This window comes from Lissotriton helveticus, chromosome 6 (assembly GCF_964261635.1).
Source record: "Lissotriton helveticus chromosome 6, aLisHel1.1, whole genome shotgun sequence".
NCBI lineage: Eukaryota > Metazoa > Chordata > Amphibia > Caudata > Salamandridae > Lissotriton > Lissotriton helveticus.
The window spans coordinates 1,499,304,125-1,499,323,554 of NC_136067.1; the positions used below are offsets into that span (position 1 = coordinate 1,499,304,125).

The 19,430-nt window shown below is 44.2% G+C and overlaps 1 protein-coding gene across 3 annotated transcripts in view; it reads right to left on the minus strand.

Moving 5' to 3' along the window:
* Positions 1-19,430, minus strand: part of SANBR (SANT and BTB domain regulator of CSR) — a 330,259-nt gene that overhangs the window by 189,107 nt on the left and 121,722 nt on the right. For all 3 annotated transcript variants that reach the window (XM_078649295.1, XM_078649294.1, XM_078649296.1), the window contains exon 11: positions 2,038-2,184. In XM_078649295.1, the coding sequence (XP_078505421.1) occupies positions 2,038-2,184 (147 nt within the window). The remainder of the gene's footprint in view (positions 1-2,037; positions 2,185-19,430) is intronic.

Consider the following 19,430-nt stretch of genomic DNA (forward strand, 5'->3'; position numbering starts at 1 on the left):
ACCTATGTTTATTTTCAACTTCGTAGGTGACGGATACTTGCCGTCTTGGTAGATCTGAAGCCCATGAAGCGACAATTACCGCTTCAAGTGTAAGCTTCGCATGAACAGTTTTTCCTTTCCCTAAAACACTGAGACTGTCATGAGACTAGCACGCAAATACTAGATTACAAGCCGAACGTCAATCGGGCGGTTACAAGTCACATGTTTATCGGCCGATAACTTTTACTTTTGATAAACTTACTAGCGGTTGGCTCCAGAGCACAAAAACAATCACTTCTCACTCCTACCACCAGCCCTAATAAGTCGTGTACCTCACAGAACTTTGCCTCTTATGACGGTACCCACTTAAGCGCGATCCAGTAACAGACACTGGAGCCCACTTGGAACTTGCATAACCTATATGACTAAATAATATAGGCAGTCACCTGATGGGGGTGACCTCACTAAGCACTATATATGTTATATGTATACCCTTGTTGTGTCCTTCCTAGTACGCAATCCCCACCCCGTTTTCCCTTTTCTTTCTTACAGGTTTTTTCCTAAACAAGGATTAAAACACACCCTTTTACGCTAGATCACAATTTTGTGGTCTTTAAATTGCACGTGGGCAGGGCGCACCTTAGCGTATGCGTACCACCCCATGTAATCCTCACGGTCCTGACGAAAACCATAGAATTTTTTGTGATGGTTGAAACATGTAGACCTTTTTATCATCTTACGCTGTAATTTTGCACATAGCACACTTCGCTATTTTTAATACATTACACTTCTTGAGACACCAAAGCCTTCCTAATTAGGCACAGGTGCCACACTGGTTTTATTGGGGTTCAGACGCTCAAGAATAAAGTCTTGAAGTGAGTAGTACTGGCCCTTTTTAATACATCTTTCACTGCAATTTTTAAGCACATATAATAAACAAATAATAACCCGCTCCACTGTAGTCAGGTGTCGCAGCACACCCTATGGGCATTCAGCCTACAGGGTGGGACCCCGATGATGAAGCATGTCACCAACTAGGTTGGTGAGTGAGGGGTCTTCTCAAAGGACAAGCATTGTCCGGTAACGGGTTGGGGCACATAGTGCTAACCTTGACATCAACACTAGGAATTGGCTAATTGCTACTTTCCTCTCCTATAGGGGGTACTCCTCCATTGTTGCTATCATTAATCCCGGGGACCAGGAGTTCCCACCTCACATAGTCTGTGTAATTTCCCTAACTCTCTCCTTTGTTAAACACGTACAGGGCATATTCCCACAACTGTGGTACATATTAGGGATCGCAGGCATAACCCTCACTTTGTCTACCAGGGCACGTCATTTCCCAAGCTGTGGGGACCATTCTTGAAGTTCCGGACGTCTGAATTTCATGCGCTTACCTGCCCAAAATACTGATGACTTCTCTGCCTGCCAGAGGCTCTCCCCGCCACTACCTAAGAGAGTCTAACCTTTAGATAGGGTTATCTTTATGGCAGTGCGATTTCTGTTTTTCATGCTCAACCGGGTCCGGGGTTGGGGAGGGGAGGGAGCTGCGGGGTTGATAAACAATCCAATGCTCCGTGGCCGAGCAGAAACCAGGCCTCAAATAGCTGATGTATTCTGTTTTATGCTAATAAAGAAATTTAAAGCATAGGAAAAAGTAAATGTTGATGCTTTCTTTTTGGACTGCAGGTAAGACTGTCCAGTGCTTCAGGAAGTTCAAACCCCATAACGCTGAATTTGTCTTTTAATATTCTGTAAATTGTTGTCACTTTTCTGCTTGGTTTTGGGAAATGTAAAAATGACAAGGAGAAAGATTTTGCTAATTATATTTGAGAGCCATTAGAGTGATTTGCTATAAAAAACAAAATGATCTAAACAAATTCATAAACTCAAATAGAAATATCTTATTACCACGTTCAGTACACTAAAAAGATGGTGACAAATTTTCCACAATAGCCTGATAGACAAGGTACAAATTCAGTTTGTGATAGAAGAACTCCCCAATTGCTTTATACATTCTGAGACATTTGTCAAATGGAATATGCCCTCAAAATATACCTTTGGAAGTTGAGTAGGGTCAAATCGAAGAACCTTCTGGTTACAGCAGGGATACATTCCAGTGCCAGCTGACATATTTGTCAAACTACAAAACAGTGCAGACTCCGAATGATACCGACAATGGGAGAAGTCACTGCATAGGAAAGACTGGTTAACAAAACATGAGAATAACATCAAATTAAACCAATAACTGTGTTGCATACAGCTCACATCTCACAAAGGCAAGGCCTGAACTGCGTATAGTACCATTCAACAGCATAGAGGAAATAAAAAAATTGTAATGTTCAGACACAATATTTTTAAACACTTAAAGGGCTACTGTGCCAAATGCATTCTTAGAATGAAGGCCTCAGGACTACTGAATTTTACATAGGGTGGCAGGCAAGATATTAAACATTAAGGTGACTTATGTGGGTTAATTTAAAACAGCACTTATTAAATGGCTGACTACTGTGGAACCCAAATGAATTACTACTGGAAGCCAGGGTCCTCGGTCTAAGAACTTTCTACGAGTTTAACTATAACTGTACACAAAAATGCAGAAACAAGTACACATCAAACAAATACATTTTTTTAATTGACCAATAAAAATATATACAAAAATCAAACGTATAATTTTAGTGGGATTCTGAAAGACAAAGCAAAATGCTAAACTCTAGAACATCGCTTTGTGTTCTAAATGCATACTCTCTATTTGCCAGCACATACCAGTGCTTCAACTGAGGCCAGCATTTGTTGCTACTAGATTCAATGTATTGATCCTGCACTCCTCAAATAAAGAAAGTGTATCAATTCTAATTTCATTTTTAACCTCTAAATTCAAATTCCTGCACATTTTCAAAGTTGCTTTTTATGTACACATAATTATTCTGCCAATATTAATTTCAAGTTCTAGTTTTTAAATTCAAGATTTGAAACTCAAGCAAGATCCACATGAATTATAAAACCAATACAATAACATATAATAATAATAATAATAATAATAATAATAATAATAATATCCTAAAAAAATTAATACATAGAATTCATTACATGAAAAAAATCAATGTACACTTTATCCAATAAGAACAAAGCCAATTCAATAAAAATTTAAAACACTTAAAAAATATAAATACTCTGGTACAGAGCCTTTTATTTAGGGGAGAAAAGATTAAGTAGAGAACTTCAGAGGTTGTTCGCACATGATATTTTAAAAATAGAGGTCTCAAAAACTTAAGGCGTTACATTATCAATGCAGCGCAGAAATATCATAAATGATTCAGATCTTGGAACACATCAATACATAAATTAAATTCATGCCATTTTGCAGTTAAAACTTTTAAAGGTAAAATTGTAAAGCGAAGTAAAGACCAGAATCGTCTAACCTCATGAACCATATTCAATTTTAAATATGGTTGGGGTTTTCTCAGAATGACTGAGCTCTTTATGATGTTAATTTTTTCTTTTCTCTTACAAGAATCCCCATCAAGGATCACATTTAAATTAATAGAAGCCTGCTTAAGACAAGATTTTAACTGTGCTTCAGACCAAGCACATACACTTCCCTGGTTTAGCTCAAACAGGCTTAAAGCAAATTAAAAATCCTATAGAACAAAGATTTGAATTGCTCCCATTCAAATATCGCAATGCACATGTAATCCTTAATGAATTCTATGCAATTTTTAAAAGTCGAAGAGCCACATCGAATAATTGCCGCAAGACCTTGCACGAATGCAAGGGCCGAAATGGTCACCAAAGTATTAAAACTGCAAAGTTTCCTCAAAATCTTCTTATCTTAAAAAAAAGAATTTTTAAAACCATATTGCCTCATCCGCACATAATAAGGTGGCAGGTATTTAAACCTGATATACCAACAGGAGATGGAAAAAGTGAGTCAACTGTATTTTAAGAGGAATTCAAACCATTTGACTGAGATAAAGCCTTACTAATACTATGTAATATATGATCCACATCACTGAAATTGGTCACAATTTTCCCTAAAAACATATATGACTTAATAGTCTCCAATTTTTGATGGGGATGTGCTAGACGGCGAAGGAGATGAATAACTCCAATCAAATTGTACTCCGGAGCTTCTTGCTAACAATTCCTAGACATGTTCTTGTTTTCACTGCTCATACATGTAAAAATGTATTGGGGAAGATCTTCAGACTGTGTTATTGATTTGCTTTGTGAGAACATGCCCTGCCGACCTGCAAAACTGTTTTGATAACTGTTTTTCTTGCTTTGTATTTTGTTTTGTACATGCCTTTTTTCACAACATAATATTGACATGTTATGTTCTGAATGTAAAAAAGTTCTTAAAAAAAACAAAAATCTCCAAATTTTCTTTACCGAGGAACCATGTATTATTAGAATATCTTATTTATCCTTTAACCTCCTTTACCCTTAAAGCACACAATTTTACTTTTAGAGATTAATATTTGAAAAGTGGGCATCAGAGTACTGCCCTAATGAGACAAGATGACTATTCAGACCCTTAGGGGACAAATCAAAGACCACAATGTCATCTGTGTAAAACAGACAAGATATTGGACAACACCAAATGGGCAGAGGGTCACCAGACCCATTACTCAGGTAAGCAGGCAAGTCGGAAATGATCAGAGAAAATAACAAAAGGGCTAACAGATGACCCTGCTTTAGGTCATTTTTTGCTGGAATTACAGCCGACAATCCCTGATCCCACTCCACAACACTTGACACCATGTGAGAGTGTGTGAGGCAATAATTAGATTCAGCAAGAACTCTGGCATTCTAATACTGTGTAATTATTTCCACAGAGTAGGATGGTCCTCTATTGAACGCTATGGATAAGTTAATAAAAGCTGTGAATACAGAAGAACTTTGCTGGTTACATATGTTTTGTGATAAGTTGAAGGGCCTTGATGTTATCTAGAGTGCCATAATTTTTTCTAAAGCTGGACTGTTCCAAAGGAATGATCCTTTTTTCATTGACCCAGAAATTAAGATGGTTTAATAGGCTTTCAGTAAAAACCTTTCTCACAGCATCTACTAGAGCAATTTTTCGATAATTAATAAGCAAGTCATGCGCCTCCTTTATAGATAATGGGATGATAAAACTCTATGTCCAAGATGGTTGGGTGGGACGACAGCAGAATGTAGATAACAGTATTCAAATACCAGGGTTCGGAGAGCTGCCCATAACTTAGCTTCTTTTTTTATTACCGAGATAAAGATTTCAAAAGGACACATTATCCTAGATGATCACCTAGAATTGATAAAGTCTTCAATCTCATTCATAGAGGGAGGGCCATATTTAGTGAGCTCTGACATTGGGAGGGGGAAGCATTATCCCTCGTGAGTGGTTACCCCTGGTTTAACAGCATATAGCTCAAAATTTAATCTCTCCGCTGATCTTCCCTAATTGGTGAAGTCCTTCACTCTTGTACCTAAACAATCTGCAATCATTTCCTAATAAGTCTTCATATTCATACTAAGAGCCACCTCTCTGAGGGCGATCCATTAACTATCATATTAATTTATTTATTTTTAACAAACTTTTAAATGTCTTTTTCCCCTCTTTAGGAGGGTTATATGTTTTTCTCTTTCAATCACAAATGATGTAAATTACAATCTAATCAACATATTATCACTTTATTTAGAGAGAGGAGAGGTTGTTGTGAAGATTTTTTTTGCAGCTGCGTGGACATATGGCAGTCCCTGCCAACCACCCATTTTATAAACTGAGAAAGTTAATGAATTTTATCCAAATTCCAGTATCCCTTGTTACAACTCTTCCCAGGACTCTTTCAGTTATTGGATCCTGGCTGGATACCAGTGGTTTCTTCCAGGGAGCCTATAAAATTTAGAATTATAACGAAAATTTCCAAGACTTCACTGGAGTCGTACTAAACTCTAAAGTTGAGAACTCTATAGTCACTAAAAGAGCTATCAATAATTTTCAAATCAGACATGAGACGAATCCAACAAATGAAACAATAAGATAAACGATTATAGAACATCCAGTGATAGCTTTATGAGGAAAATGAGCATAGAAATCAGAGTCAAATCTGCCATTTACAATCAGACAATCATATTTCCTGAGTATATCAAGTAGTTTCCACCCTTTTTTTATTAGTTTTTATTTTTGCTGCAAAGCAAACTGGCAGAGTAGTTTTTACGGCTTCTTCTCTCTATATCGGCGTGTAGGCTGATAGAATGATTGGAAACCTTGCAATTTAGATTTCCAGCTAAGACAATCTGGGAGACCTCCACCGGTTCAGAGATTATTAATGGACAGGAACAATAGAGCTAACAATTTGTGACAAACAGGGTCCTGAGGAGTGTATGCAAATATAATTAAGATGGGCTCCCAGAATTCATCACATATGGAGCCATTTTTATGGCTGGAAAGAAATTAGAGACATCAGAAAAGCTATTATAATTCCAATTAAAATTGGCACTCAAAAGAATCGATATGCCGGGAGGGTGTGGCCAGCAGCTGAAGGACATGGCCGCCGACTAGCATAGCTCTGTCTCGCCCCAACCAATTCCCATAAAAATCCGTTCACAAATCAGACAGCGGCTCACCAAAAGAGGTAGAAGGGAAAGCGGAACCTGTCGGGACCAGAATGCAGTGACATAATTATAGAAGTAGCTGGGAATAATCCGAGCATGTCGTCGGAAAGATCGATGTCAACGTCAATCCCGGGCCTGGAGTGAAGGCGAAGCCAAAGACGTCGCGACTCCCCCCCGGGCGCCAGGGGGCCAGGAATACAGCGCTGACTGTCAGCAGTGTTGCCCGCCAACCTCGATTACAGCAGGAAGGAGCCAGAAATCGGGTGAAAGAACACGGGCAGAGCCATGATCGGGCTGGGTGACTGCAGCCTATACCTCCAGCACATAAGCGGACGGCTCGAGCCAGTTGAGCGCCTGAACTCTCCAACATCGGGGGTAGCGGGAGCGGCAGGCCAGTGGCCTTCTGTGAATACGCTTGCACCCCAGGAAGGCTGCGGTGAAACCGTACGATGCATGGTATACGGGAGGTCGGTGCGGTCACTGCCTGCAGACTGCAACACATCCGGACACCTGGGATGGGAGTAAGAACGCACTGAAACATGAGTGCTGGAGGGGCACGACACAGACAACTATACGAGAGAGACTGACCAAAATAGACCGCAACAAAAGTCACACACTGGCGGCAAAAAATGCAGAGGTAGAAGGCTGTGGGAATGAAGGAGAGAGAACGTGCTGGTGACCCATACCGGTACCGGTACCGGCTCAGTGTACCTATCCAAAGGGGACCCATTGCCTTGTATCGAACAAGGTGTACACTGTACAGCCATATTACAATGGGACAGTGGTGTAAACCCATACCAGGGAAAAGGCCCCCAGCTCCAGTTCACACCGGACAATACACGCAGGAGACAAATAGAGGTAGGAAAACCAAAAGGCCGCATGGGGCTGTAATATCTCACAGGAAGGTAGCGGGGAGTACTACTGAACTATAACAGTAGAACGACGCAAGAAAGACACAGGTCCCAGAATCACGGGGGCAGAGGATCACCTAATGCGCACCAAACAAAAATGTACAAATACGCATGGACCACGGGGCAACCAGACTCGGCTGATCCGAAAACCACCCAGGCAGAGGACCACAACTTGGCAGATGCGGAAAAAAAAAATCACATTGCAAGACATTATGACCACACTCAACAGGGCACACACATTCCCTAGATGCTCGAATAGACTTAGTCTCTGTGGAGACCTCACTGGTCAGTGCGGATCTTTAAAAAAAATGAGCGCTAGAGTCGCAGATGTGGAAAAAGCAACTGTTGCCCTGCATGAAGATAAGTAATATCGCAAACGCCATGTCGGGCAGCTACAAGAAACGAGCAGGACACTAACTGCCAAACTAGAGGACTATGAAGGCCGCTCTGAGCATGATAATGTAAGGATTGTTGGCATCCCGGAAAAAGCAAAGGGCCCATCAACGCCCCGGTTTGTGGAAGACCTCATCCAAAATCATCTACAACCAAAGGGGTGTTCAAATTACTTCTCGATGAATATGCCCATCGGGTGCCAGGAGGCAGACCCAAACCAGAAGCCCCTCTGAAGCCGATCCTGGCTCAAATTTTTAATTTTCGAAATCGGGATATAGCCCTTCAACCGGCCCAGGCCGCCTTGCTGTTGCACTACGCCCAAAGTACAATACCCTTTTTCCCAGATTATACGGCAGAAGTGACAAAACCGAGGCGCAGCTTTCTTGAGCTGAAAAAGGAACTGAGGAAACGTGAACTTAAATACTCTATGCTGTTCCCCACAAAACTCCGAGTTGCGGCGGAGGGTTCTTCGTCACACCAGAGGAGGCCCAGGAGTGGCTTGAAGGATGGCACCAAGTTACAAAATCATTACAAAAGGGGGTGGTGATGGACGGAGCATCTGAGCCAATCAAACACTCACACCCAGTCAAAAGATCTGGGTTTGATCCATCACCGATCTTTTGCCCACTCTGCCACCCCAGTTCAGATATGGCTATATGCAAATCAGTCTGACCCTGTGCCTCATGGGAACAGTTCAGCCCGAACTGCCAAGCCATGCCTTCCCTGGACCGGAAACAATCTTCCGAGGACCGGTTTCTGGCAATCCAGCTGTCTTCAGCCCGGCTTGCTTGAATCCAGTGGCAAAGTGAGCAAGGGACTCACGTCTGAGCATACCCTGCCACACTTATGGCGGCCAAAGCGGTACAAAAGGGGGTGGTGATGGACGGAGCATCTGAGCCAATCAAACACTCACACCCAGTCAAAAGATCTGGGTTTGATCCATCACCGTTCTTTAGCCCACTCTGCCACCCCAGTTCAGACATGGCTATATGCAAACCAGTCTGACCCTGTGCCTCATGGGAACAGTCCAGCCCGGACTGCCAAGCCATGCCTTCCCTGGACCGGAAACAAGCTTCCGAGGACCGGTTTCTGGCATTCCAGCCGTCTTCAGCCCGGCTTGCTTGAATCCAGTGTCAAAGTGAGCAAGAGACTCACGTCTGAGCATACCCTGCCACACTTATGGCGGCCAAAGCGGTACAAAAGGGGGTGGTGATGGACGGAGCATCTGAGCCAATCAAACACTCGCACCCAGTCAAAAGATCTGGGTTTGATCCATCACCGTTCTTTAGCCCACTCTGCCACCCCAGTTCAGTTACAAATCATGGCAGAAGCGGGAGGAAGTACAACAAAATCCCACCAACAGCAATATAACCAGAGGCTAAAGAAAACGCTGCAGGAAACACTGAAGATAACCCCGAGAACTTAACAGAATAGAACCTCCAGAGGTTCACAAGATACGTGAGAGCCACAGACTTGATGATCTGGATTGAACCTGCAAAACAGGGGGGAAAGGCATTACCCCAGAGATACAAAAGCAAGGACCCTGGACTGTACGCTGGAGGTTTTTAGGTCTCAGCTGGCGTTGGAGCGCATGCGCTCCTCGCCTCGAGACTCATAGTAATCAAGTTACTTTTGAGAAGGGGGCTCAAGCCCCGCCCCTCTTTTCCATTGGCTGGTATCACCGTTTATGCTAAATGGTGGCCAGCCATTGGAAAAGAGCTTTTAATGATGTATACTTTTCTCTTTTTCTACCATCCCACTTGGACGGACTCGCCTGCTTTCCTTCTGAAGTAAAAGGTTTCTTATCTTTAAGGGGCCATGTGTTTAAACACGTGGCCCTATAAGGACAAGAAATCGTCACGACAGAAGGAAAGCAGGCTGCATGTTTATTTTTGCATTGCGCTTTCACTTTAAAGTGAAAGCGAAATGCAAAAATAAACAGTGGCTGACTGGAGAGTGGTTTTTTTTGCGTGCGTTCTTTGGGGCTGTCTCATATGCTGGAAGAGATGTCCCTCCTGTGTGTTGGTTATGAAGCAGGGGCTATCTCATAAAGTGGAAGAGATATGTTAATGGGCGCCGGGGGATGTCTAATATGCAGAAAGCTGCCTGTGCGCGCCTTTTCTTAATTAACAGACACGGGGTGTCTCGTTGTGTATGACAATTTAGGGTGTGTTGTACATAAGTTAAGAGATGCAGGGAGCAGTCTCTTCTGCCGCATGAGATGTTCGTGTGCGATGGTTATACGTTTATATGCGACGGGGGCTGTCTCATATGTTGTAAGAGATGATTTTGACTGTTGTGTGCTATTAGACGCCGCGGGTTGTCTCTTGTGCTGTAAGTGCTGTTTTGTAAGTTGGCAAGCTGTCTCGTGTTGCACGAGATGTCAGGGCGGATGGTTATAAGTTAATAGCTACAGGCACCTACTCCTTTGCTATCAGAGATGTCATGCACCGATGCTCGCAAGTTAACAGGTGCAGGACTCAGGAGCCCATCTCTTGTGGGGCCTCGAGGGGCCTCCCCCTGCCCTCCCCGCCCCGGCAGTACTAGAGTTATATGACGGATGAGACGGTGCTTTTCGGTCTGTGGTACAGACACAGGGGCTGGACCAGTCTGTGCCTCTCCAACCTCCACCCGTCCCAGGACCCTCACTTTTGACCCTACCACCTCTCCACCCCTACCATCGACCATTCGTACACACTCCCCCTACCTCTCCCTGAACCCACTATTCTTAGCCTCTTCACCCCTGTCTTACTACTATATCCACCCTATCCTGCGTTTTCCTCCTCATTGTCCATACCTCCACCCACCCCGACCACTGTTCAATCCACATTGACCGGACTCTCATCCACCCCTTCCTTGACCCCCCCGGCTCACTCGATCCTACCACCCAGACCTCTACCCTCCCTCGACTGCCCCATCCCTAAAAAAAAGCCCCTACGTCTGCCTACTTCTTTACCCCGACCCCCATTCTGCCCCGCCGCCTGCACCTCCAGTGTCGCGGTCCCTTCTATCCATTCTCCACTGCCTCTGCCCCCTCCCCCTAGGATGACACAGAAGGGGGGCTGGCAGTCACGCGCCCCCTCTGCGCCCTTAGTCTCCTCCAACAGGTGCGTGGGCATACCTTCTTAGGGTGTGGCGGGAGGGGCACGGACGCAGCGATGACAAGGTTTGTTTTCTGGAGAAGCTATTGTAAATATGGCTCGGTTTGGTTATATCAGGTGGCGGGTGTCACTGCTGTGAATATTGGCGCTGGCTGGCATGAATGAGGAGGGGGTGATATGGGCACAACTCTGTCGTGGCAAGTCCCTCGTGCCACTGCAACCGCCATCCTCTTATAGTGATGGTGTGGCCCCCTCCAGCAGCCCCCTGTGGGAAACTGTTGTGTTCTGCGCGCCCCCGCCGCTCTCTCTCGCACGCTCCGTGACCCCCCTGTTCGCCTCTGGGCTGGTAGCTGCCTGGCTCCCTGCCCGCGCCTCCGTGGTGGGGGCTGGAGAGTCAGGGGGGCGTCTTGTAAATACACCAAGCAGTGAAGCAGAGACATGCTGAGAGAGTCCGGGAGGGGCGGGAGGTGGGGGGTAATCGATGAAGGCAAATCAACAAGGCTTATGGGAGGGAAGCGAACAGAGGTGGCAGGAGTGGAAGGGGTGCGGAGAGGCAGAGAAGAGCAACCAGGAGGGTGGGGAGAGGGAAGTTGAAAGAGGACGCGGCAGAGACAGAGAGAGGGAGGGAGAGAGACAGGAATATGGAGCGAGAGACAAGTGAGAAAAGAGAGGCGGAGATGAGGAGAAAGCAAGAGAGGAGCACCTAGGTGGCTTAAGGATAATGAGAAATAATAGGAAGGGTAATGAGAAGGGAGGAACTGGGAATTGTCCTGGAGAAACGAGAAGAAGCAGCAGCAGAAGACAGAGAAAGAGAAGCGAGAACAAGTGAGAGGAAAGAAGAGAACGCAGAGGCAGGGAGAGAAAGAAGGGAGGAGGGGATTGAGAGACAGGACGATTAGACAGGATGGAAATAAGAGACAGGAAGGCAAATAGAAGTGAAAGAAGGGGAAGTGAAGTACTGGGAAAAAGCAGGCAGAGAGCACATATAAGCCAAAAAGAAAGAAGGAGAGAAGGTCAAGGCATCGCAGCATATCTATATAAATACACATATAAATGCATGCATACATATACATATATGCATATATATATGCATGTTATGTACATGAAAGTTTGAAAAACACTAATAAAAGCAAAGCTAAAAAGCCCCCTAATTACAAATAGAATTGCTTTAACTTAAAAGAGGGCGAGACCTATTGCATTTTCAATGCTTGTTCTTTTAGCATCTCTTTTTTCTTTTTCAGATTTGACACCGCTAAATGTACATTCACAATGGGAGTGGACATGGGGGGGAAACGGGAATGCTCCATCCAAAGAGATACCGGGGAGGGGATAACAGGCACTCTGCATTGTTGGGGAGGCGGGTAGTTCTAAGTCCGTCATGCAGGGAGGGGGGGAGGGTAGGAAGATATTAGATCTGTATCATTAGGAATAATAGTTTGATGCAGTTTGCAGTAGACCACAACAAGCATCACTTGGTAAGATTGCCACGACATACCGATAAATACATCACCACTGGAAAATTTATAGGAGACAGTGACAACCAGACAATCAATTCTGATGCCTCCCATGACCACGCAACACCCACTGGGTAACACACACCTTCAGCTCCTTTCATGGAATATGAATGGAGTGAAGGACAAATTGAAGCCAGGTCTGGTATTACAATAGGTCAAACAACAAACATCGGATGTGGTCCTACGTCAGGAGACCCATCTAGTGGGCACCCATTGTAAGGCTCTAGACAGGTGAAACTGTAGATCAGTGGTACACTCCGGCTTCACCTCTGGGTCGAGAGGTGTAGGAGTCCTTGTCAGGAACCAATTTCTGCTCATCATTCAGAAGACATGGACGGACGAACAAGGGCGATTTGCAGCAATATCGGGCTAATGGGATGGGCAACCAAGCAATCTAGTAACAGTCTATATACCCCAGACTTCACAGGATAGCCCTACTACCTGCACTGGGTAATTTTCTGCTCAAATTACCGAACGGCAAGTTGATAATTGGGGGGGGGGGCCTCAATATAATCTTGAGTGACCAAAAAGATCGACTGCCCCCAGGAAGCAACACCAAACCACGTCTCCGTAGGCCGACTTCTTGGAAGCCATGGGTCTCGAATATGTTTGGCGCACACAAAGTTCACAACTTTGACAATATAAGTTCCACTCAGAAGCACACAATAGCCTATCATGAATAGATTATGTGATCACGCTAGTGGACAGAGTGCGGGATTTAGAGACAATACATTCCCAAGACCCCTCCGATGCTAACAACACAGCAGAAATACAAGGAACCTATGTAGGAGGAGGCCAGGACTAGACAGGTAACCACTCAATACAGGATTTATGAAGTAAATTCTAACTGTGTATTAAAGTTGCACCACCCCAACATGTATATATTTAAGCACAGATAAAGTTAATTCAATGAGTACAAATCCTTCTTTTCGGGTTTTCACTATTCTTCTTTTATTATTAGATGTGTCACAGCCAACGTGTTTCGTTCTGAAACAGAACTTCTTCAGGGCATATAGTATTTGTAATTGCACGCATGCTCATATAAGTTGCTTTGATTTGTGTCTTCTTCAAAGGTACAGCGATTCAAATATTTCTCACAGTCCCCTTCCGTTCTCCCAATTGAATCTCTTCAATTCAAAATTTCCGGTCCAAGATCAAGAAAATAATTCTTCTCAAAAATATATATTCCGGTACGATAATCCAGGGGTAGTCTCTATTCTACTTCAGGTGCATCAAATATGCTTCCTTAAACCAGGATATTATCTCCAATAACGGCTTCTATGCTTCCTCAACAAGTGCCCGCCATATCCGCAGCCAGGATTTATGAAGTAGGCGATAAAGGAGGTAAACAGCTTGCTTGTTTAGATCGACAGGAGCGAGCGGACAGATGGGTGACTGGGCTCCAGACAGACACGGGGGATCTAGTCAAAGACCCGCAACACATTGTAGAAGCATTTGCACAACATTATGAAACAATTTATAACCCAGTAGCCACCGCAACAGTTAATGAGGCAGCGGAATTCCTTATAGACAAGCGCACTGCCACACTCACTGAAGAAGAGACAATACTGCTCAAGAGTGACCTCACAGAAGAAGAAATAACAGCATGTATAGGTAGTATGCAGTCAGGAACAGGGCCGGACTGGTGAGTCCGGGCACCGGGCAATCCCCCGGTAGGCTGGAGGGGGGTGGGGGCCGGTTTTCGGAAAGGGGGCCGGTTTTGTGGCTGGGGGCCGATTTTCAGTCCGACCGTGACGGTCGGACTGAAAATCGGCCCCCAGGCAGTGCAGGAACAACAGCGTCACTCACTTAGATTCAGGGCGGGAGGAGAAGTTAGTCAAGTCACATCCAGGTCTAGGTGTCGTGTACTCGTGTTGATGTCTGAGACTGAGACTCTCACTCACTCTCTCAGACTTCCAACTAACTTTTGATTCCGAAGCAGGCCTGCCCCGAAGCGCCAGCAAGCCTGATTGACCGGTGCAGACTGCAGTGCTGAATGTGCGCTGCAACCTAATTTACAGACGTTTCAGGGAGGCGGAGGAGGAGGTGCCTGTGCGCAGAATTAAGCCCTGTCTCCTCCTCTGCCGCGTCTGCGTGCCTGTCTAGGGTGCTGGTGTAATTCCCCCGCATGCGCATTGGGCATTAAATGCGCGTGACTGGCTGCCTAGGAGTGACGAGAGGACGAGCAGAGAGAGGTGCGCACGGTACTTGAAGCGGGCAAGCGGCCATAATTTTATTCAGCGCCACGGCCTGCGGCCCGACCCCCCTGTGTGCTGTGTGTCTGCCCACCAACAGCAGTCAGCAGGTCTGAGGTGAGTGAGTGAGTGACAGGCCTGGTGAGTGAGTCAGTTTTTCCGCCCGAGCCGAGAGGTTATATAATCAGGTACATTGGGATTTTATTTTGTCTGTGATCCGCTATTTGCATTTCTAATTGAAAGAAGTAGCGCGACGAGACTATGTTACATAGTCAAGTCGCGCTGCTTCTTTCAATTAGAAATGCAATTATCGGATCGCAGACAAAATCCCACACAAGCTGTAACTAAGCCTCAAAAAAACGGAAGCACTGCCACTGCCCACTGAGAAATGCATAATGCATTTCTCAGTGGGCAGTGGTGGCAGTGCTTCCGTTTTTTTTAGGCTTAGTTACAGCTTGTGTTAGCATACCAGCCCTCTGCCACTTAGATTGATGCCTGGCCTTCATATAGCGAGAGGTCACCTTGGAAGACGCTGACGGAGTGGGGAAGGTGTTAGCAATTTATTTCTGCTGGAAGGGGTAACGTCGAAACGATTGCTTGTAAATGAGTCTTTTGACATTCGTCACAATAAATGGCTAGCCAGCCACCTGCTACTATACTGTTCTGCTTCCAAAGATTATAATGTAGACAAATTATAGGTAGAACAGGATAATGCATTGTCTGTGGGGAGAGGCCGGGTATATTTTGGCTTGCCCTACTCTGCGGCCACGTAGCTCAAGGCCCACGGGGCTAGTGATTTTACGAAGCTCGTCCAGTGATTAGAGCGAAAATATATCTTCATATTATATCAACTAAAGCATCTCGGTTGCGCCTCATGCAGACCTCTGTGGGAATTTTTATGAAAGGTTTACAGACTTGAGGGTGTTGGAGGCCTGTGTGCCAACTTGTCTAACCAATTGTAAAGCGCTCTGAAACCCTACTAGGGTCTAGTCCGTGCTATATAAAACTTTATAAATGAAAAACCTGTTGGCAATTTTACTGCAGGTCACCTCCTAACAAGGGAAACATGAAGATAGTAGATGACCTCAGTAATAGGTCAGCAAATTTGCAGCAAATCTTCAATAGTATAATTTGCATTACTGCAACTGGTATACGTCACAATATTGCAGATTTAGATGTACATGGGAAGTTATGCGTTGTTACAGTGTTCCTACATGTTATACTGCAATTGCTGCTGCACACTTATCAGCTTTTTGCTGGTGCAAGTGGGCACAGATAGCCACACATCTACATTTACCACACTTTTCCTGCCTCCAGATCTTCTTTACATGGGGGCCCTGGGGTCAGTGAAAAGGAGAGACTCTGTCTCTGGTAACTCAAAATTCCCCTAATTAAACCCATCTTTGTGCTGGTGGGTTGGCGCTGCAGACACAATCAGGATGCTAAACCAAGCTAGACTAAGAATGTCTGCATATCCTCTGCCTCATAATCAGGACAGGATGATGTTACGCAATCCTGGGTGCAATTATTTCATCCAACTATAAGCACAATTATCTTTGGAGAAATCAAAATAATGCACCCTTAACTTGTCTTCTTCTATTACAGATAGTAAAATTGTTTACTTTCCAATCACTAGCCACTGCTGGGGAAAATCGAAGACACATGCTTTACCCAAAGTCCACAGAGAGCCTGCAAAGAGGCTTTTTGAACTACATTTCCCAGAGGACATGGCAGGGAGGGGATGGAATGCATGCAGGCACTGCAGCTACTCAGAACTGCCAAGCCTTTTGCATAGCTGCCAAGGTTTCAGATTGGTACGAGTGACATTTTTGTAATTTCAGAGAAACTTTGAGTGACATTTCAACTACTATGAGTGACAATTGCTCGCAAGCAAAGCCAAGCAATGAAGACACAGGAAACATATAAATATCAGAAGTTATACCACTCATTTGAGCAACATGAAACTCTAATAGCTTTAAAGTGTTGCAAAGCTCTAGAAACTGAAATACATTAATCGGAGTAAGACTGCGTGACTGCAGTACTTAGTAACAGAGGGCATGCCATGCAGGCACTGCTGCTGCTCAGAACTGCCAAGCCTTTTGTGTGTTAAATGAAAAGGATGCCACCTTGGTTTGGGCCATACAAACATATCTCTGTGCTGGACATTTGAGCTCTCTGCTTCTGGTGTGTCTTCCCGTCTTATAACTTCTCCATGATGTGGCCCAAGACACTGCCTGCAGAGGTGCCCCTGAAATGCAGTGAGTGGAGAAAACCGGCGCTAGCAGTTTAAACCACGGCAAGAGGCTTTAGACACGGAGGTGCAGAGGATTAGAATATTGGAGGCATGGGGCAACAATGAGCCTGCAGTGTCATGTACTCTGGAAGGAAGGCTCAGGTAATGAGCCTCCTTGGTTCAGTGCGTCCCGCGCTGTCCTGATCAAGGGTACCCACAAGTCACATCGCCACAATTTGGTTATTATGAAAGTGCTGCTGTGAAAGACTTAACTAGGGATAAATAAGACGATTTTATGATGTGCACTCTGAGCGCTGCCGCTTGATATTGTACCCCGTAAAGGGAGTAGTGTGGGCTGGCAGCAGGGGATAGATTCAAGGATGGGCAACCAACCGTATGAAACAAGCTACAATGCTACAACTGCGGCTCCGGGCCTCAGCTCTGTAGGATCCATCCCACAGCAGCATCGCAGTTCAAAGGGACCCTGAACGTAGGCAAAACACAGACAAACACAAAACAGTAACCCTCAGATGTCGCCCACTCGCATGGCACAATACAACTCCTTAATACATCTGTGCCAAACCATCGCCATCAGTATTCACACCTGTCCCATCCCCTGCACTCACCGCGCCAAGCCAGCCTTCTTCATGATGATGATCCTCGTAACCAGCATGATTAGGGTGACCAACTGGCATGGGTGCAAATTCAGGACGGCGAGTGTAAAAATTCAGGACAAAGGGTCAAAATTCAGGACAAAATTTCAGGACAGAATGTCAAAATTCAGTACAAATCTTTGGGGCAAAAGGTACGTTTTACATACACATCAGAGGAGGTCCCGCAATAGTATATAAGTAAATTGACAACCTACATAAGTTCAAGTCAAAATATGTTTGTATAAGGTTGAGACAATTGTGGATTTCAAAGTTTTTCACGCAACTTTGAGCAAATGAGCAAGTATTTTGTGGTATTTCATATGTTCATGGTCTATTTATATGGTCACTGTGCTGGTTTGTCTATATGTAGCAATAGTGAATTTGTCAAGGGTATCCCATGTGTTTCAATACATATAACAAGTCTAGCATTTTTCGGTTGCATTGTAGATGCTGCTTCTCTTAACTGCAATTTTTTTCTTTTTCTTCAGTCCCAGTTATTGTTTGTTACTATACTTTTTGGCCATGCATGCACTCTCCTCAGATCATCACTTTGAATAGCTCCTATTTATTTGCGCTGTATTATTTAGCATTCTCCTTCAACCTTCTCAATAAGGCCCAAACAGTGAATCTCCATGTTGGGATCTTAGTTCTGCCTTGTGCCTGACTTTTACCATACCTCTGGTCTGGAATGGGATAGCTGGATTTTGGCCTAATATGCAGACTCTTCATATTTAAATAGGAAGTCCTTCGTAATAATGATGTATTCCAGGTAATTAGGAGTGCCATCTATTCACAAATATTAACAGGTTGTTGTACCCTCCACACTTATTTTATCCATATTCTGCCACAAAGAACTCACCACCCCTGGCTTAGCGCTGTCTCTTGGTGGAATATTCCAGCCCCATGTCTGTCCAGAACAAAACCTGTATTTCCCACCTACACCAGTTTTGTTTCTATATAAAACATGATAATCTAGAATTGATTCCCAAAAAGGCTAGCATCTACATTCGGCACATACAACTTAATGAGACATATTTCCTGACCGCCTAACGTCCCAGTAGATATCTACCCTTCGTGTCTACCTTACCCTCTCTCATCTGCAGCGAAACTAGGGCAGCCACATGTAAGTACACCATATGATTAACTAGAGAAAGTCCCAACATGCACTAAATGTTCCCATTTTTTGCACACTTTATCTATTTCCGCTAGAGGTATATTCTTCTCTTGTAACACTGGGATTACGATTACTTTTGTTTTCTGGTAATATTGCATCCTTGTGCCTTTTTGTGTAGCTATTCGTACCCTTGACATTATGTGTAACGGTCTTCCATGTATTCCTTTTGCCACTGACCTGATCCCTACTTTCCATCTCCCTTGGCCAAACATGATGCCCCCGCATGATATCCACACCTGTTATAATCTCCTTGGACCTTTCTTTGCCCACAACTGCAGAAAAAAACGCCCCCTTACACACACACAGGCAACCAACCACAGCCTATTCTACAACTCGGGTGCAACTTGTAACAGCATGTCAACAATAGTGCATAGAAAGTAGTCCCATTGTTTGCACATTGTCTTGTACACTTTTTCCTCTGAACCTTTTGCACAATTGTTTGTAGTTCAGTGTGTTTTTAAATGTCTTTATGCTATTTTATATGAAGAATAAATTGGTTATATTTAAATTCATGTTTCGTGCTCGACATTTCATTTTTTTGTGTTCTCTGTAGGAATGTCTGTGATTTATGACTGGGTATCATGGTGCTCTATAAGGTCATCATTTACTATGCTTTAAAAGTTAATTCAATCTAATATGTAATGAGAAATGTGTTGAAAAATGCTTTGTTTTGGCCTTTC